Below are 21,551 nucleotides of genomic sequence, written 5' to 3'. Positions count from 1 at the left end.
CCAGCATTCTATTTGTTTGTTCTTTACTTTTAAATGTGATTTTTTTTGTTGTTGTAAGCAGTCTCCATTCCAGGTGGGTACCTAGGTAGAGAGTGCATGAAAACTTAATATGGCCAGGGGAGACTGCTGTCATATTTTAAGGCAGCAAGAGGGATTGTACAAGTCTGGTCAGAAAGTGAAATATGACAGTCACTACTTGCTCTGCAGCTGAAAAGAAAAAGTGCTGCTAGTAAAATGACAAAAAAAAGAAAAAGAAAACCGAAAGAGCTCTTACCAACTTTACTTTAAATTACACTCATCAAAGAGGATGCAGATGGAATCTGCAAGAATTCTGGTATTTCTATATTAAACACAGGTAGTTTAAAAAAAAAAAGTCTGTTTTTAGATTTTCATCTAGTTGATGTCTCTTAATACAAATTATTTAGGAAAATTCTTTTGTTTTCCTCCCTAACCAACACCCCCTTTATTTACCAACATCTTAAAAACATGAAAGATATTGGTTTCTAAGTTAACATGCAGTGCCCTATGTGGTTTTTCAGCTGATAACACTTTCCATGATGATTGTTCTAAAAGAAAAAAAAACAGTCTATTTTGAAAAAAATTGATCAGTGATGTGAAACACCATGAATCTGGCTTTTCAACACCATTGCATCACTAATATTAGCCGTACCTTTTACTCTGCATTCCCAAACAAAATACTTCAGTGGAGGGCTAACTGCTAACTGCCAGCAAAAAATGTAAGTAAAAATGACATTGTCCTCTTAACTTTCCCCATGAATCTAGAGGTTCTATCCCCACCTTTAATTTCAGACATATTCCTTTCCATAAACAGGGCAAAAATAAGCACCTATTTGTAATACTAAGTAGCTACAATTACAGATCCCAGTAATAATCAAGGAAAATGAAATACAATACTTCACATGTAGCACAATAAACCTGAAGTAAGGCACAATCCATATGCAGATGCTTCTATAAATAATTTTTTTTTTTTTTGCCATGTGTACACACACTGTGTACAGAAAAACAAGAGCAATGTTAAAGCACTCGTGAGTATTGCAATCCATGATTTTTAGTTACAGGACCAAGCTCCTCATGCTAGACAGCTGCACTTCCCATTATGAGACACAACTACAAATGAATACCATATGTTCTTATACGATACAATAAGTACACGGGGAAATAAAAAACATTTGCTGCCTGCAATATTAAGTCATATATGAAAACTCCATTTCAATTAAATTGAAATCATCTTATTACGACAGTGACCTAAGCCTGCAATTTGAGGGAAAGGGCAGGGAGTGGGTAGGTGGAGGAAGGGAAGGCACCCTGAACGGGCCTGACCTTGGTGCAGACAGCACAGACATTTCCAGGCAGCAAAGGGAACCAGGTGTGAGGCAAACCAGAGCAGAAGCTGCAGGGCGCCCCATGAGTCCTTCACTCCCTGTTTCCCAGCTGCACTGCCTGAACACTTTGTCCTGTCCTCAGCCCTCATGACACCTCACCACACTGGGTAGTATCCTGCTGGCTTTCCAGCACTGAAGTGAGCACTCATACACGCTAAAAATTAGGGAACCAGTACATAGCAACAGCAAAGGGAGGTGATGAGGGGACTGAACATCTCTGGGTCAGAGCTGAGTGACAAATACATCCTCTGAGCTCAGGCAGGGTGACACAGTTAAGTCCCTTCCTACCAGAGATATTAAAGTAAACTCCTTCTTAATGCTGTCGGCACTGAAAATGCACACTTGCAGTCTTAAAATTTTATGTGGATACAAGAAATACTTGATCATATAAGTAGCCAATTCTATCCCACAAGATAAAGAGTAATTCCTTTGCCAAAATAAAGCACCTGGACAAAGTCATTTGTAAAGAACTAAACAAGTGCTGACAGACTGACACGGAAATGGAATCACACACTTGTCAGCATGAATATGGTTTAAAACCTACAATGAAAGTCAACAGAGCAATAGCAATTGATGTAGAAACTCTGTAACAGGAAATTTACAACACATTTTAACAAAAAGATGAAAAGGAGACTTTCAAAGAAGGACAAATGCCCATATAACTAAATTATACTATTTTCCCAATTCTCAGTTCTCTAAATGCAAAACTGGTGTGTGTATTTACAGCTTCTGCCACCATTATTGAGTGTTTGCACCAGACATGCTCTAATCTCCTTCATTTTTGAAGGTTAGGAAGGTCCAGTGAAGAATTTAGGGATACTTTCATTGACTGTACGCTCTAGGCAACGGACTTAATTTTCCCTTTATTGTTGTCTCATGGCACCTCACTGGGAAGTAAATCAGTTACAATTATTTGTACAATGCCCTTTCAGAATAAATATGACCTTTACTACCAGTATGTACACTACTGTTTTAAACAATGACATAATGAAGCTGCCTCTTCACCAAGAGTGCCAAAGCAGTGCTTTGGCTCCAGTTCCTTCGTTGCCACACGAGCTTCACTCCTGTGCAACCTCAGAGTGCCCCAGGAGGTGCCCCCAAGCACAACACCTCCAGGTCACTTCACCTCACATAAGGCCAACACTTCTCAGAGCAGCCTAAATCCAAACCCCAACCAACCATGTGCCAGACCCTGGGATCTCCCCATCCTTACTGGCAGGCTCCACCAAGTCAGCACAAGCAGTAAGGCAGCCAGCCTCTTGTACATCGAGTCCAATCCAGGGGAAGGGCAAAGGTGGCTCTTTACTAGGAGATTAAATGGGAAATTGCTACCAGGACTCGCAGAGGATCACGTGGTAACATTGAGTAGAGCCAACTAAACGTACAACTGAATCATGCCACCAGTCCAGAGCAAAAGTTAACTCCCTGAGGCCACAGCAGAGAAGAATTCTTTATTCAGAAATAGTGATGGGTCTACATCCATGGAAACAGCATCAGCATCACCTCAGCACAGCACCTCCAGCCAATGGCTAGGTTTTCTTCCCCCAGCAGACATCCAAAGTAACACAGTCATCTTTTGAGTAATTAATCTACTTCCCAAAAAATTAATCTTGACACAGCAGAAGACTTGAATTCCCAGAACTGTACAAAGGAATTGGGATGGACTTTGTAATTAGCTTTTTTTAAATCCCATTTAATCCCAGAGGAAATTAGTATCCTAATGCATCCTATTGCAAGGCATCCTTTAAGGGAGCCAGAGTATACACGGTCACATCTGTCCACTAGCCTGCCATAACTGGATATGCCAGGCACTTTGCCCTCCTTCCAAACTATCAAGCCAGAAAATCAGAGGCCAGCAGACCCTGGTGTACCTGGCTGAGCATGCAAGAACATGCAAGACGTGGTACTCATATCTCCTTAACTTTAACAGTTTCCTCAGCCTTATGAAGAGCTCACTCAGGCAGATAACAAGCAGGCAAACTCCCACCTGTACTGCAAGAAACATGCAAAGCAGATGCTCTGAGAAAGCAAAACCTGTGATATGAGGGATCCTCCATAGCCGAAGAACACAAAGCAATATCCTCTTCTGCTCTTAGGGTCACAAGCTTCCTCCTTAAGAAACTAAATAGATATGACTCTCCTGTTAGCAGCGTGGAACAGCTGAACATCCCATGACAACTCACTGTAGTCCCACTCACACATTCTTCTCTGAAGGCAACCAGCTGGAAGCAAACTGGATGACACACAGACTCACAAAGCTTGAAAAGTTTTTGGTGATGGACTTCCTGAGGTAAAACTGCCAAGCAATTTTTTGACCCAGGCAGACTGCTATCAGTGATGGATACATTGTACTAAGGGACAGGAAAAAGACCTGGGAAACACATGCTCTACACCTCCAGAGCTAGTGAGGCCAGCTACAGGGCAGCTTACGTATCACTAAATTAAAGTATTTTTCTTCAAGATGACAAGGCATGTTGGGACTTACTTTAAGTAATTTCCTTGTTTAAAGTACTAGCAATGGCTTCTTGTGAGAGCAGCAGCTTGAAATGGGACAAAGATTCATCTCTGGCTAGCTAACAACAAGGCACACAGCCAAAGTAATAGTTAACAATAAAAATCAAAGCTTTAAAATACCAATTCCCTCTCTAGTTACTGTGCAAAGTATTCTACTTGCAGAAGTATCTTATGCTTTTAGGATATGTTCACCCAAAGAGTTTTAATTTTCCATCTTAAGTAAAAAAATCTAATTTCATACTAATATTTTGACTCAGATCAATTTCACCAGTCTTCAGAGGAATCTTGCTCTAACTTAAACTATGGGCAAGTAACTAAAAGTTCTTAACATCAGACAGAAAATCATTCCATAAGATGCAAAGACTATACTGGCATAAATGTATCTTTCAATTAAAAAATAAGTAATGTATCAAAATAAGAACAGTATCTTTTCCTAGTGATTTGTGCAATATAATCTACCTGAAGAAATACTTCTTAACTATTGAAGCTCCTCTGGATCAAAATTGAATTACATTTTTATCCTTTTTATATTTTTTTATACCTTATACATTTTTATATTTATGTGACAACTTGGAGGATGAAAAAGAAATAGGGGCTCAAAAAACCTCAGGAGACTAACATAACAGAGCACAATACAAAAGGCAGCAACCTTGTCCAGAATCAGAGGCTGTGCACCTCTGTCCACACCCTCCCACACACAGGGGGGAAAAAATGAAATCAGAAAGTTAAAGACCAAGATAAGATGAAGGGAAGGTTTCTCAGCCTAGGCTCAAACTCATATGAATACAGCTACACAGCTGTCTGATGGGGTGATGCTGGTGCTGGGCTACAGTCTGAGCAGAGGGCAGTGCAGATGTGCCACCACTCAGCACAGCCCAGTAATCTGTTTTCCAGGAAGAAACCCAGCATTCATAAGGAAGGAACACTCCTGTTGCTAAAAGATAGCCAAGAATCTGGTTCCAGGCTCCTACAAACTTTAACACACAAGCTAAGATTACAGTACTCCATTTGAAATGTTTGAAAAAACTGTCATTTAAGGTTGCACATCCTGGCTGCTTTGTCACCCCACTTCATCTTGTTCCATCCTGTCCCATGCCCCACCTCTCACTGGCACAGCCCTGTGCTGACCAACAGTCTGGCTACAGATGCATTTTTTCACCCTAGCTAACTCTCACCTGCTAACTAACTTGATCTCAGTTAGCAGCTTCTGCAAAATCATACAACCAAAACTCAATTTATGCCTAATATGAATGTCAGAGATTAAGCTTACACATATATTTGAAATTAAGAGAAATTTTAACAATACTGAGGTCTGTGTTTACTGAGATCTATATCAAATAATTCTGCAAACAGACATGAGCAAAAATATGTAAGTTAATGTTTTCCTTATATTCCCTAATACAGGATGACAAACCTTTCTGAAATTATCTCAAAAACTCAAGCAAGACCAAAAAGACCTAAACACGGTGACAAATCACATGAATTTTAATACCATACATCTTCATAAACGGTTTTCTAATTTCAAGTCCAAAGTATCAAATACCGGATTTCACAGCATGAGGTTCGTTGCTTCCCATAAACGTTCATAAGCAGCTCCTACTTAATAGGAGAAAAATAGATTCTGTGTTAGTCTGTTCTTGTATGTACCATCCACAGTAAGGATTTGAAAGAAATACAGTCCCTTTTTTAGCTTTCACCTCAAGGGAGAACAAGCATCACAGTGTAAATACCCTTTTCAGAAAAGGGAAGACAGGCACTGGACAGATGTTTGGACATTTTCATTAGTACATAGTATTATCAATTATTTATATTTGTAAAATGTCCTGGATATTTAATATCTTAGTCTTTTTTACTCTTAAACCAGAAAATATTACTGAAATTCAAAGTTAGGTTGTGTTTCCTATAGGAAATCATGCAAGCTATTCTGATTATACTTCTCATTCCCAATAATGTTTTCATGCACTACCTTGGGCACTAAGAAACCAAAGCAATCTCTCTAGTGCAAAGTTCAGAGCAAAGAAAGGTGTGTTTAAACAAAGCACAGATCAGCAAGCTTTTAAGAGCTTATCAGTGGATGACCAACCATAATTTAGAAAGTGCACTTTTATTTACCTCATTAGAGTCTATGCGAATCCAAGCTGGGCTTTTGTTTCTTTTGGTGAGGCAGCTCTGCAGGAGAAGTGCAAGTGTTCCCTACAGTGCAACACACCTGGATTCCAAGGATCTGTTCTCACATCACAGCCTGCCTTTTGCAGGTAGAGGCTGTACATATGACTGAACCACTGAACAGCATGAGTCAGGACTAAATGAGCTGGAGATGAAGCTTACACAAGCTTTAGACAGGTTGTTAAAGGACAAGTTGTACCTGAACTGACTAAAAACCTGCCAGTACAAAGTTAAGCCATCAAATATCTTTTCAACAAAACTGAACCAATGGAGCTGAATTATTTCAGACGAGCCTCTCACAGGATGTGGCCATAGCCACTACTAGGACTCAAAAATTATTTAACTCGTCAAATCACATCCCCACAGTGATCACATTAAGCTGGCACAGATGTACACTACTGCCAGAGGATTCTGCCAAACCCTCCTTTCCTGGGAGTTTCCTTCACTCCCCTTATGCCAACACCATCACTGATGCAGTAACTTGCCGAGTTAGATTAAGGAACTAATCTGCCCAAAAACAACACTTACAAAACATATTGCTTTCAGTTGAATTTTTTGTTAATTCAGCTCAACCTACTTCAGTCAACTCAGAAATGCCAATGCCAGGGCAATAAAAATATTAGGAAGGTGTGAGAGATGGAAAGAAACTCTACTTTCAGTGGTGTTCCCCACTCTTTTCAGCACCCATTTATCTCAGCCTACTATGACCATGACCTGCACCCACCATCACTGCACATCAAAACTTACTCTGGTTCAGAACAAGCCTTAGGAAACACTCTGAGAGGAAAAAAAAAAAGTTTCATCAAATATTATCTCTTTTCAACAGAACATGAAGACATTCCTCAAGTCTACCTGAAATACAGGCTTCTCTGGAGAAGGTAACACAGCCAAGCCACCTAAATGAGTTTTGCAGGACATTAAAACCCACTCCCTGGATGGAGTTATAATGATCCTGGTGATCAATCCACAATGTGCCAGCCACTAAGAGGATAATTATCAGCATTCCCTTATCTTGCTGTGGCAAAGACAAGCAGGCTGAGAGGTTTCAGAAGCTACATTTCAGATCTGTAGAACTTCTCATCCTCTTAGCAAATGCTGAGACAGAAAGCATCTTCCACTGGTCTGTGGTAACCATAGCTCTGCTGTCCAGCTTTGACTGGCCACTGAGACACAGCTGTGTCACAGCTGTGTGTGTGTGACAGCAGTGACAGAGCTTCCTCTCTATTCAGTAGCCAAAGCTTCTTGTCCCAAGCCTCTTGCTTTGTATCTGGAATCACAGACTCTTAACTACAGCTATCACCACAACTGTTACATGAATTCCTGGGCTACCTCAAGCCTACAAGAACTTTTTGCTTTATTTGTGCAGCTAAAATTTAACTTTGCACTTTCTTAATCTGGAGCAAAGCTCCCTGTTATCTCTGGATACAGTGTACTCCTGGACCTTGCTGTTGTATTATATTAAAGACAAAGAATTTCTAATACAGATGATACTTCATCACTGCCCTTGAGTCCCAACATTGTTCTAACAATTACATAAAAATCTGCTAAACACCATCATCTGATTAAAACCACTAAAAATTGAGCAATGTACCTTACTAAACATATACTGCTAAACACTGACCAAACAATTCTCACACTTCATCCTAATGATTTTCCTTTTTTTTTCAATTAGGTATATGAATTCAAAATATCTGACTTCCTAAAGCCAGAGTAAAAGCTGTTGAGGTGGTTTAGGGACTGCTAGACTGGAAGAAAAAGGAATTGGAGGAGTGATAAATTGAAATTCATACTGATGCTAAATCAAGCAAAAGTGATAGCCTATTCTGCTGCAGTTGGGCAGTGAGTATGCATGACAAGGTATTTATTTATTTGTTGAAGACAATGCTCTTCTTACTTTGTTGCTTTCTCGTGTATGCTGTACCTTCAACCACTATTCTAAGTATGCTAAAAACATTCAGATTTGCTCCTCCTCAAATACTTCCCCACAAATACTTCACCCCAAATGGTTTCAATTCCTCAAGCATACTGGGGGCACTGTGGAGGAAACATTTTTAACAAATTTTTATTGTCATATTTTGGCCTAAGAAGCCTTCCTAGGAAAGAAGGCTGTTGTAGAAAGATGACAGATAAAACATCTGAAATTATCAAGAAATTATTTCTAGTCTAACAGGATTGGGATGCTTTATCAGGGAGGGCAGGGAAGTCACAGAACAAGAGAGAATACTGAGCAGCAGAAGCAAAGTAGGAGAACAAATGTAAAGATGGGTGCTAAAATGATGAAGAAAAATGTCACAAAAAAAATTTTCAGACTGAAGAAACAAAGGCTTAAAGAGAATCATTTGCTCCACCCACCAAGATATAATCGAGTAGAAAGCTGACCATAGGTAATAGGCACTAGGAGGGCTTTTTAATCAGTTGGCAAGACATAGCAAGAACCAAAGGCAGGAGCAAGATAAATTCAAACTAGAAATAAGGCGCAAACTGGAAGATGGGGAACCCCATGAAGCAGAAATCCAGAATCAAGGAAACAGGAAATGTTGGGATACCACATCTTGCGGTCATTAGATCAAGTTACTGGGATTAATACATCAGTAACCGAGCAACACATTAGGGGCTGCCATATAGTCCATACTTATACATGCATGAAGTACAAAAGACACAAATAAAGCAACTTCGTGACTTGTTGCCTATCAGCGCTACCTGAAGATGCTGGTAAGCACTGGACAATGAACTTCATTCAAATTAGCAGGCAAACCCAGGACAAGAAAGATCTTTCTAATGCAGTCAGATGAAGACTGCTCATGCAAAACCTGTAGCAGATAAAAAGACTGTGATGGTTTTGTAAAGTCTGCTGTAGTGCGATAGATCTTTGCTCTGCAGATAGTTCTTTCTTCTCTTATAGAAGCAAAGCAACACATGGAAGGTACTGTGCTGAGCCATCCATATACTAGCATCATGAAAGGTTACAGGGGCTGGGAACAACAATTACTGGGATAACAGGGGCAGGGACCTGGAATCCCTTCTGTGCAAACAGATTGCAAATGAAATTGCAAAATGCTCCACCAACTTAAGGTGGTTGTGAGTCATCAGCTTGTGAGTTTGCTGCTTGTACATTGAGCATTATATGTATCCCTCACAGTACTCTACTCCTTTAAACTGGATTTCACTGGTTTTCAATTCCAAGAATGAGTCACTGGTAGAAAAAGGGGAAAGGAATGAAAACTTTTCTCTGAAATAAAGGAGATGGAAAATGACCTTGGAAAAAGGCATGATTTTGCACTTACTACTAGATTTCTTCTTGGCTTAAAATACAAACTATTAAGACTTCAGATTAAACTGAGCAAACATTTGAACAAATAATCAGGCAGATTATTCCAGTAAGGAAAGAATAAACGCCACTTGCATGCTACCACTACTAAGTCTGTAAAGCCCATATTAACAAAGATTTAAAAAATTAAATACATTTGTTTATGCAGACTTATACACTAACCCACAAAAAGGGGCCCTTCTCTACAACAAAACCCAACTGAGACTGCCTAGTTTCACTGCCACACAGACCCAAGCTTCAGCTGGTATCTCCCAGAGTCAGGTGGATTCAGTAACAAAGCAGGACAGTGAAGTTCAAAGGCTTCAGGCCTTGAATAGCAGGTGCCACTCAAAAGAGGAGACCTGAGGTGGCAGCAATCCTCTCTCTTACAACACTCTTTTCCAGAACTGGCCCAGGGTTTAGTTCCATCTCAGGGAAACTCAAGTCATTGTTCTCTAATCTTGCGTTTAGTTTTGTATCAGGAAACTAAATGCAAGATTTCAAAAAGGCAAAGAGGAGAGTGCATAGAACTGCAGAGCCTCTGAGGAGGAGCAGACATGTCCTAGGCTCTGTGAAACATTGGAGTCTTTCTTAAATTATCAGCATTACAATGATTTACAAGCTCTTTGGAAATACATGAAGTTAAACAGGCACTGGCTTGCAAAGCTTCAAAACAGAAACTGGTCCTCCAGTGTAAGTTAATGCAGTGCACTGAAGTGGCAGCAAAAGTGCACATGCTGGTGAGCAAGCACGGTGACTCACTGGAAACAGATACAGGGAGGCTGTCACATGACAAGCTGGTGTAGCACAGGAGACAACATGGAACAGCAGCATCCCAAATAGGAGAGAGGTATGGAGAGGAAAACAACTCTACCTCCAGTGGCCAACATATTCAGAATCATTTATCTATTACTCGGTTTGCAATTTAGGTTCAGCTCTTGAAAATGCCATGCAGCAGAAGTTTATTTGCCTCATGCACTGGTGTGTTGGTGCAGTTCAGTTACTTCTGCATGCACACTGCATGCATTCACTTTTATAAATCTATTCCTCATGCACTGAATGCTCCAGGCTTGATCTCAGCCTTATAATCACATTCAAAAAACATTTTTACATACATATATTTGCATACACACACACATTCACTCACTCTTCAGGACAGAAATAGTCCTGTAGAAGACTCTCTGGATGGCATTTGATTCCTGAGGGTAAGCCCACGCAGCCATATGAGGAGAATATTATCTAAAATACTTACATGTGGCTGGCAAATATGACACAGGACCTGTGGTGCTTTCTGCCAAAGTAGATGGGGTAAAATTCCCAAGGAACCTAAATGGCACTGGAAACCCATGCTTACAGGTTTGGATTTTTCATGTACAAGGGTGAAATACTTATGGTCAGTCACTGAAACAGTTTTGGACTGAAACCTATCTGATTTGCTTTTGGTTTCCCCAGCCCATATAATAACAAATGGTTCCACAGAAATTATTTAAAATTCTGTGCATGGATAATCATGAAGAAAAGGAGATGACACCAAAATGCAAGTAGCATGACAGCCAATAGGACTGTCATACTGAATCTAACAGGTTAAAACTTAAAAGTAAGTGAATTAAGGCAATAGGGAAAAGAGAGCTGTTATTAAAATTGAATGTTATTAAAATTGAATGTTATTAAAATTGAATACTGTGTATTCTATAATTTTGATTTCTCCAAGAAAGTTTTCAAACTTAATAAATATTTAGGTAGATCACAGAAATCACTCATAACCAATATCTACACCATATAAATATAATCCTTTAACTGCTACATTACAGCAAAATAAACTTCTCAATGCAAAGACAGCAGCTCTGATGCTATTTTATGCATCATTACTGTTAAGGCAATATTCCTAAACTGACATTTGGAAGTAATCACACTGAGGCTGTTCTAGATTTTAGCCTACTGAACCAATGGTAAGGTAAGCCTTTCAAAAAAAAAAGTATTTCACAGACCCATTGTGCCTTTAAAGGGCCAACCGCCAACCCCCCCCCCCCCACAATAGACAAGTAGCTCAACAATCTGTTAGATCAGTAAAAATTTAAGTCTTATGAAGCAAGAGTTCTCATATGCCTGAAGGAAAAAACATGGGTAGGAAGAATATCTCTTTCTTTCCTACAATGTCACTTTGTTTGGAGCACAGCCAGCATATTGCTTTTTCCAGGAGGTACCAGTGTCACACTTCCCTCCAAAGATAAAGCACACTGTTTTAAATGCCTATGAAAAAAATAATTCAACATAGTTTCTCTCTTAATCTTTCCAAAAGGGCTGCTTTATTACATCTGATATCATATTACACTGGCATCCTAATATTCTGATCCCTGTTAAAATGTATAGAGTTTTCAAATTAGTAGCGAGATGCTAACCTAGATATTGAAAGCTGTTTTCTAATTTTGTTATTTTTTTTAAAGGCAAAGTAAGCTCAATTTCACATCAGCAACAAAATACAAAATCTGGACTGCAGAACTGGTCCACTTGCACACTTTGAAAAGCCTAATAGAAGAACTTATTTCCGTTCAATATTTCAGAATTATATGGGTTTGGGCATTATTAGTATCATGCAGGTCTGCACATCTTGGGAATGTTGATGAAGAAGGAAAGTAGTTAGAAATACAGAGGGGAGTGGATGGGAGAGAAATCCCACAGAAATGTTACAACATTTCAGGAAAGTTTTGTTTGTTTGTTTCTAAAAAGACCAAAAGAGAACCAAAAGTGGCCACTCCCCTCCCTCCCCGTTTCCATGAAAATACTCCCAATCTCTCTCACTTCAGAAGTGGGATGACACTGGGGATGCACAGCAGAAGGGAGTGGGTCAACCAGGACCATGGAGTTGAGATCCTTGTTAATAAAAAGAGCAGAAACAGACCTAAGGTTCAAATTTAGAGTGGCACAGCAGAAAGGCAGAGAGGCATTTATGATTTTAGTGTCATGAGCTAAGTGGCAAATGCACATGGCCTGCAAAGCTGTACTACTGCTGTGGTGGAACTCAGGCAAACTAACTGTGGGAATCCTCTGCTATGCACAGCTGAAACATGCACATTTGTTTGCTGTAATTACGGAAATAAGACCACTTTTCCCATTTATTTCCCCTTCTCTTAATCCTAAGCCAGAAGAACTTGTGAAGGATTGCTATTACTTGTTTGGCAATGTCCCAGCTTACTCAGAAGGCTGTCCACAGAAGCAGCTGCAGAGGAGCTGGACTCTCATGAGATTGCTGTTCCTAATGGTGTGGGCATTAGCACAGGAGACAAGTTTCTTAAGACACAGAGAGGGACTGTGCTCATGTGTCCCGGGCCTCATAACAGTCTACAGATACACAGATCTTTACTTAGAAGTTATCCCAAGGAGCAGGGAAAGCACTTTTTAAACTTATCTCTCCACATCCATGGGGAGTCTGACAGGAGTTATGAGAGGTAAAGAAACACCACAAACAATAACAGAGAAGGTTTTGGATTCTGTGACTTCTTGAAAAAATATACATATTTTGTATTCCATTGGAAATGGCCAGGTCTGCAGGGCCCTTATAGGTGTAGCTAAGATGATATCAGGACTTCAGGCGAGGCTGATAAATAACATTAGTCATGGAGAAGGAAGTACCTCAACCAAAAGAGAACTTTGTGGTGTGGTTCTAACATGGGGTAAAAGGTATTTCTCAGTTCAGTCCTTGCTTTTGTTGTGGAGTCTTGGTGTGATAGGTCACAGTTATCTTTTCTCCAGGGTGACACGCTGTACTGCCTGCTATCTTCTTTTAATCAGACTCATTATCTCATTGATCACACATGCTCTTCCTATGCACACATGGAAACAGTGTGCCAGTTTCAATACGTTCCCAGTTTCAGCTGGCTTCTCAGCATTATTAAAAGTCCCATCTTTATCAATGGGACCTTTGTTGACAATTTCAGCAAGGAAGAGGCAAGACTGAATGGGCCATAAACACAAGTCAGTCCTTCACACAGCAGTCCCTCTTGTCATTGCTATGGAAAAGCCAGCAGTGACTTCTGCCTATATCAAACGTGCTGTGAGGCACTCAACCCTCATGTATGTGAAACCAGCTTCTTGCCCATTATCAGTTTCAATGACAAATGCTTTTAAAGTTTGTCTCATTATTACCTACCCCTTCGTCCCATTTATCACATTAAAAAAAAAAAAAAAAAAAAAGCAAGTTACAAAGATACAAAGTAGTAAACCACAAAGAGATTATAGGAAAATCTATGCACAGCATCCCACCGACAGTCTGATCCCAAAATCTCTGACGTCCAGCGCCCCCGAGGCCACGGGACAGCAGTCACCGCTGCGACCCACAAACCCTCCCCTCTCCGAGCCTAAAACTACACCGGCCAGAATAGCTCGGGTTTAACACCGACAACGCACCCGGACGGCCACGGGATTTTCTTGGATACAAACGCCTTAACAACAGCCAGCGGCTGCTGTTTGCACTCGGCTCTCGGCAGACCAGCAAAACTCCTGGGGTTTCCTCGACGCGCGGAGCGTATTACAGAAAGGGGTGGGAAAAACCCCAAACCAACAAAGGAAAAACCGTTTGGGAGCTGCGGGACAAAGCGCAAATTTGGGCAAACCCTTTAGCCCCGGGGCCGGAGAAAACACCTTCTCCCGCGCAACAGGTTCCCGCTGAGCCGACTGCGCTCCTCCTCCGCGGCGCGGCAGCCGGAGCCGCCCCCGCCGAGCGCACCTGCCGCGGGCAGCGCCCTCCTCCCCTCCCGGCTGCCCGCCCGCACCTCCACTCACCCGCCGGGGGCGTCGCCGGCCCCGCCGCTGGGGTGGTAGGCGGTGAGGACCACGCCGCGGGTGCCGGACCGCCAGCTCATGGCGCTTGCCGCCGCATCCCTTCTGGAGACACCGAGGCGGAGCGGGGCGGCCCGGCTACGGCCCAGCGCGGCCCAGCCTCCTGCGGGCAGCGCAGCGGGGCAGGGCCGGGTGACGGCAGCGCTTCCTGCGGCCCGGCGGGGCCGTGCGCCTCCTCCCGGCCCGGGAGCACCGCGGGCGAGGGCGGCGGTAGCGAGCGGCCGCCGGGAGCCGTGCCGCGCCCGCTTTACAGCTCTGTGCGCTTCCTCACGCCGCGGGGTGTGGGAAACCAGCGTCCTCCGGTCAGGCTGGAGTTTGTGTGAAGGTGTCGCTGAGAAATCCGTCAGTTAAAGAAAAGTCGCTGCCCTTTCGGCCCCGGGTGCCACGGGCGAACTGCCGCGCCCCGAGGCTGCCGTATGGCACGTGCGGCACGGCAATAAGAAAAATAAAGCATGTGTTCAGCGTTTGCTTTGTACGTTATCTGTTTCACTGAATAGCAAGAGTATTCGGTGATTGCTTTAACTTTTCATACACACACCAAAAAAAAAGTTCATTTTTTTTAAATGATAAGCTCTCATAACAAAAATCACAACGAGAGATAATGTCAAGCAAGGACGCTGCTGACTGAGTTACCTCAGAGCTGCTGGGCCTTAAACAAGACGCCATTAGCTCCACGGTCACGCTTTATCAACCAGTGACAGCCAGAGGAGCACAGCAGTGGGTCGGCCTTTTTGGTGGGCAAATCCTCCTCTGTGCCTCGGCACAGGCTCTGATGAGATGGGACTCACTGCCTTGGTGTTAGTTTTGAATTGGTAGGCAAGACCTGTAACGCAACACCCAAACCTGTTTGTTTTTTCCATGGCAACATGTCAATGCACATCCACTATTTATGATTGTAATTTGTGCCCTCGTTCATATATGCATATGATTTGTCTGAATTATTATCAGTTTGTTCTATAAGTGAATGTATCATCTTCAGTTGAGATTAGTGTAATTTGCATTGTGTTTACTTTTTTTCCTTTTAAAACAAATCATGCAACTGCTTTGCTTGTAGCTAAAATCTGCAAAGTTCGGTTCTGGGCTTCATGAGATATTCTGAAGCGCATGGGTATCAAGTTCTGAACCTTTACTCTCTTAACCTTGTACCTAAATTGGAACGCTGCATGCAAGGTTGTGGGTGGCCCATGCAGTTTTCTGTGCAGCTATTCTGCAGTGCAGAGCTGCCATGCATGAGCAGCACAGAAATCTTGGCCTATGGCCACTATGAAGTCAGTCCCAGCAGAGAAGCAAACAGGCAGAGCTTCTGGTCATGTTTGAGCAAGATCATCTAGAGTTCTTGACGCTTACAGATGATAACTTTGGAGGGATCATAGTCAGAAAAACAGAATTTTGCCATTGATGATGGACTTCTACAGAGTGCCAAACAGGAAGTCCTGATTTCTTTAAAAAGTTGCCATTAAATTTTGAGCAACAAAATTACAAGCACAGGAAAACTTGGATGTTGTTAAATAGGCCAACCATTATGGAGTTGCATTTTCATTTCTCACACACCTGAGGGTCATGTGCTGCCTTAGTTTTAAATTAATATAAACTATTGAAAGGGGGGCAGGTTTTGATAAAGCCTGCCTCTTCCATGGTTTCTTGGATGTTTTATCTGTAGGCAGCTAGCCAAGATCTTTTGGTTAAAATATTTTTTGTATTGTTATTTTTAATCAAAATTTTCACATGAAATTTAAAAAACCCAGTTTATTAAAAAGACATTAGTACCAACAAATACACTCTGCATATAAATTAGAAAAAGGAACAGGTCCATTTTTAACTATGTAATTCTTTAATTTTTTAATATTTACAATGCATAGGAAAGAGGCTGCCTCACCTCCACAGATGTTCTCCTTCTGCAAAGAAAACGGGAAAAAGAGAAGGTACAGCTTCAGTGCAGCTTCAGCAATAGCTCAGTACTATGGTTACAACAGTTTAGCTAGCAGTATGCACCAAAAGCACTGAGACAAATTGTCTGCATGTACCTACACACTCACAGAAACAAAGACATGAAACCACTGCAAAACTTAGGACTGTGGAAAGATTTTGCTGTACTCCCACTGCAAAGGTATTGCACTCTCTACATCTCATGCTCTGTCCCAAAGGCAAAAATTAGCCTAACTTCTCACACAAGCATGCAAACAAGAATTCTGTTTTCACAGTTCATGTTGGAAATACATCAGCATGAGGTGAGAAAACATCCTATTAACCTATTAATGTATGTCAGCACTCCTATCTGCTGGTGCATTTGGCTTTCTTTAAATGCACGTGTGGTTAATTGATAAACAGCATATGCAGAATGCAAAATTATTTTCTGAAGGACCCGTTTTTTTCCTTTTAAACTAAACCAGAAAAACTAAATGTAAATACCAGGGTCCTTAGGAGCTGGCCTTGTCTAAAGCCTCAGCTAACTGGTTGCATGCCAAATATACCGCTTAGTTAAAAAACTTCCTTTAAAAATAACTAAAATAAAACAGAAATAAAAGTAAAAGATTTAGAGAATTCCATGTCTAATGAGTGCTTTCCAAAGCCCTTTGCCCAAACTAAATATATATTAGGTGCTATAAGCACAAAAATGTAAACTGCTTTTTCTTTGATAAGCATCTTAAAACACATCAACAATGCTGCAGCCTTGCTGTAAAAAGAAGAATGCAGAAACAAGATATAGTCAATGTGGCGTCACTAGGGGCTGCTCAAAAGACAATCTTGCTGGAAATGGAGAAAGGGAAGAACCTGCCTTGTTTGGGGTGGGGGGGAGATTAACAGAGGCAAAACCCAGAATGAGTTTGTACCAGTCAACTAGAAAGTAAGAAGTAAGAAAGATTAAGAAAGTTTTTATAAGCATGTAACAAGGAGATTGAGAAAAGGAGTTAGAAAGAAAAAAAGTCCTTTGAAAAATGAGACTAGGGATTAAATTAGTGATAAAATCACAAGATGTATTGATTCCTTTTTTACATCTGTCTTTATTATGATGCACTTCAAACATAGAAACAAATTTAGGAGCTAACTCTAGACACATTTTTTCCTCTACTTGAGAGGATCAAACTTAGTCCTGTTATGACAGCATAACACCAGCAAGGTTTTCTTTGATTAAATGATTCCCAGTTTACACTAGACACAGACAGATAAGTTTGACCTACAGATGTATTAGTGCTATAAATTGACAGAAATATCACTACTCTCTCTCACTGGTATATCTTCTGCCTAACTGTGACTAAATAGTCATTAATTCCTGAATTTGCAGTTAATATTTTTGTTCTTAATAAGGTCCAGACATACTTATTTGGAAAGTAAGGTTGTTCATAGAGAAGAGAAAACTTTGGGGATACCTCATTGAGGCCTTCCAGTACCTTAAAGAGGCTTTTTAAAAATAGGGAGAGGGACTTTTCATATAGGCAGATAGAGACAGGACAAGGGACAATGAGAGAAACAGGCAGGTTTAGATTAGATGTTAAGAAGAAAATCGTTACTCAGAGGGTCGTGAACAGGTTGCCCAGAGAGCTTGTAGATGCCTCATCTCTGGGAGTGTTCAAGGCCAGATTGAATGGGGCCCTGAGGGACTTGATCTAGTGAGTGGCATCCCTGTTGATGGCAAGAGGTTTGGAATTCCATCATCTTTAAGGTCACTTCCAACTCAAACTGTTCTACAACTCTATAATCAACTAGGTGAGAATGCACCATTTGAGGCTTATAGGTTTATGTGCTAAAAGGAGGGTATCATTGAGAAAGGAGATTACAAATCAGTCTATCTTGCTACAGAATCCAAGACTCTTTGAAGCAGTTTAAATATTTAGATTAAGATGTCATGCACTGCCTTTACACTCAATATACTCAGTCACCAAAGCCAAGCAGACCATGCAGGGTTCTCATGCTTGGTGCTCTCTTTACAAAACAACTGCTAAAAAGAGAACTTCTCAGCAGTGCCATCCTTCATCACTGCTTTACAGGGTTTGAATAGGCATGTGTTCAACATGTGCTTTTGACTCTTCACTGCAAAGTGATTTATTTTCATGTTTAAAATTTTCCCAAATAAAAAAATAAACCACACTGTTTTTCATATTTTGTATAAATATATGATTATTCTTTTAAAATATGTATTAGGTGATTTTTCACATTCCGGTTTCTAATGATATGTTAATTATCAACAGATAAAAATGCAACCCACTGAGAAGAATTGACTAGAGGAAATAGTAACGGGTCAGCTGACAAATTTAAATTCACAGGCTGACTTCAATGGCAGTAGATGGATTTCTTCCTGCTGAGGTCTGGAAATCCCCCTGTCCAAGAGTATTTGACAACTACTGCAGTGCTAAAGTAAAAGTATAACTGAATTTTAAAGCATATTTTTAATGCAGGGGAGTTTCAACTTTTCCCTTCTATTATCTATTCCAGCATTTGCTCAGATGGGTTTTAAACTGAGCAGAAAATGTCTCACCAGCTCACTCACCTAATTCACATTGAAATAAAATGGCAGTGCTTCCATTGTCCAAATTATATTTCCAGGGTTCCAGCCAACAGCCAGAAAATACATGAAATGGAATGTTGTTTGTGTACTGTAAGATGAAATCTAACCCTTACTAAGCTTCACATTTCATGTATTGCTGCACTCCACTACCTAAAGAACAACATACATGAAGAGTGTTCTGCAGCTGTTAATAATCAATGCTAGGAATAATACAAAAATGTAGATTACAGGTACTTAAATCTTGATGTCTAGAGCTATGCAACTGATTTTACATTCCATTAGAAGTCCGTGAAAGAAATTATCTTTTAAAGGGTAAAATCCTCTGTCCTATGTTAGACCTCCACTTTAGCACATAAAGACAAATCCTGTGCCAGAATTGTCCATTTATTTCCACTGACTAGAAAGGCTGACTACATGAGTAGGTCACATGCAGATGTGCACATCTGTCTGGTAAACTTCACCTTTAATGCTTTTATGTTGCCCTTCAAAATATGGAAGATGCAATGTTCAGTTACAATGTTCACCATATGGCATACACAGCGTGGAGTAGTCAGTATTTCAAAACGTACAGTACTGATATGTAGGAGGTGTTTCAGATCATTTTACACATCCCCAAATGGCAAAGGTGGGGGTGAAGTCACATGTGTACACAGAAAGCAGTGACGCCTTCCTAGCTTTCTGAGACTTCACCTTCTTCCTCACTGCTCTCCGCTCACATATTTAAAGAGCTGATGATTCGTTTCGCATAACAAAAACAAAAGACCGCAAGAAAAGGGAGTAACAGTTCTTAGGCTGTTCACTTTTCTTGTGAGTTGCTCTAAAATGTATCTGGTGCACTCTGGTGGCTGCCTCGGTAATTTTTAATCCCTGACTTCGCAAAAGGTGAAACAGTAACTATCAGTGCTGCTTTTGAGATTATCCATATGAAGACTAATGAGCACGTGAATTTATTCTATTTTATCCTGTTTGTTTCTTCTTGAATGCTTTCTCTGGAGAAATTCAGATCTTGCCCATTGCTGCCCATCTGCTTACCTTATGTAAATCACAGTGCAGAGATGGAGCAGCTGAGGTTCTCATCTGCCTTATGTTTTTGCTCATGGTCAGACAGCTGCTGAATTTTACCAAGAGAGGTATATCTGTTTCTGTAGAAGTTATTTATCCACATCTATTTGTAGTGTGACCTTGCACAAGCCCTCATATCAATTCTTGTTTCCCTTTCCCTGTAATAGGGAATCCATATAACAGGGATAATAATATCTTGCTGTTTTTGAGGAGTATTCACCATATGCTCAATTACATTGAAAGGTACCAAAAAAATGCAGAAAATTGTTTCCTGTTACATCACTAGATTTACTTTCATTTGGTGCATGATTTAATAGGGATAAAATGGCATGGATTTCTGCATCCACAGGCATAGAGAACAGATGATAAATCTAGTGCACTTTATAGCATCTCCACATGAGGTATAGGACTTTCAGGGAAAACTGAAAACCACAACTGATGTTTTATGCCACTTTGGGAAAGGAGAAGTCAGCATGAGTGTTGGAGACTAAGGGATTTTCATCGGTAACTCTGAATGATCCCTTTTTCTTTAACTACTTCTGATACAACTTTGATTTTATAAACCATGACTTCAGATATGCCACTAATTATGAAAAGATTGTTGTATTTTCAGAATATAATCACCTTGCCCCTTCTTGATTCTCCCACACTATTACCTAAATGTGGTGCACACTGAAAGGATTCACTGCAGAGGTAGATATACTCTACTAGCATATGAAAATGAAATGAAGATTCGTAAAATAAAAAGTTTGAAGAATGGTATCTCATTTTTCTGTTCAATCATGTTTTACATTTATACAAGGCAGCTGTATAACCCTTAAAAAGATTTTTTTCTGGGTTAAGCACCCTTTTGGTTTTCTTTCAGAGAGAGTTCTTCCATCCTCTTGACTCCTTGTTGACTCTTTCTGCATCTGTTTCACTTTGAACTGATCTTTCTTGAGCATGAGGACCCTGAACTCTGTAGAACAACTGGGACCTTGTACATCACAGATACTTTCTTGACTATATCACAGGCACAGTATTATGGAAAACATGAGCTTTTCACATGGCTGCTTCTCACATTGGTGAGACTGATCTCAACATCATGCATTGTCTGATACATCTGGAGCAGACCTGCTGACTGGCTTGCACATCAAAGCACACAAGGGAAGCTCCTTCTGAAACGTCTCCTCAGACGTATGTACTATGCTTCTGAATGGAAGGGGGCATTTACTCTGTTGTTGAGAGGCTGCTGTCATGAAGGCCAGAAATCCTGGGCTTGTCTCTTCTCTTGGACATTGCAACCAGCACCACTGAAGAGGCAGGAGTGAAGAAGACTCCAGTAGCTAACAACTGCCCCCACCCTTCTTCTTCAGGTCAGGAAATAGGCCCCTCTATCCAGTATTTGGGATGTAACAACTGATGAACTCATCAGCTACAGTTTCATCAAGAAAGATGGGGCGGTGCTAGCAAGTGCAGAGAAGATACTTGGAAATCAATATATGATTTATTGCTTTACAGACAGGCTGTATCCATCGCTTGGGTTCAGGGTCTGTGTCAGTTGCCACCATCCCCACCCCCCATCTTAGATCAGGCTTCAGTAGGGTCTGGGATAGTTTTTTTCAGTCTGAATCTGGCTAGGAAGTTGAAACCATGCTCTTTCCCACACGTGTTAACTAAGTCAGTCAGCACATTGACTGGGAGCTTCCTTACCCTTCTGATTTTGCTGTTGCCTGCAAATTTGATCACAGCTGAAGTTGTAGCACAAAAACATCTGGTG

At 40.8% G+C, this 21,551-nt stretch overlaps 1 protein-coding gene across 1 annotated transcript in view; it reads right to left on the bottom strand.

Moving 5' to 3' along the window:
• ARHGAP18 (Rho GTPase activating protein 18) overlaps positions 1-14,557 on the bottom strand; it is a 66,425-nt gene extending 51,868 nt beyond the window's left edge. Inside the window, exon 1 of the mRNA XM_053939317.1 lies at positions 14,170-14,557. Coding sequence (XP_053795292.1) covers positions 14,170-14,249 — 80 coding nt within the window. The 5' untranslated portion in view covers positions 14,250-14,557. The remainder of the gene's footprint in view (positions 1-14,169) is intronic.
• Between the last annotated feature and the right edge of the window lie 6,994 nt (positions 14,558-21,551).

The sequence above is a fragment of the Vidua chalybeata genome, chromosome 3, assembly GCF_026979565.1.
Source record: "Vidua chalybeata isolate OUT-0048 chromosome 3, bVidCha1 merged haplotype, whole genome shotgun sequence".
Taxonomy (NCBI): Eukaryota; Metazoa; Chordata; class Aves; order Passeriformes; family Viduidae; genus Vidua; species Vidua chalybeata.
The sequence above is the reverse complement of the archived record's forward strand: the minus strand, read 5'-3'. Positions and strand labels throughout refer to the sequence as shown.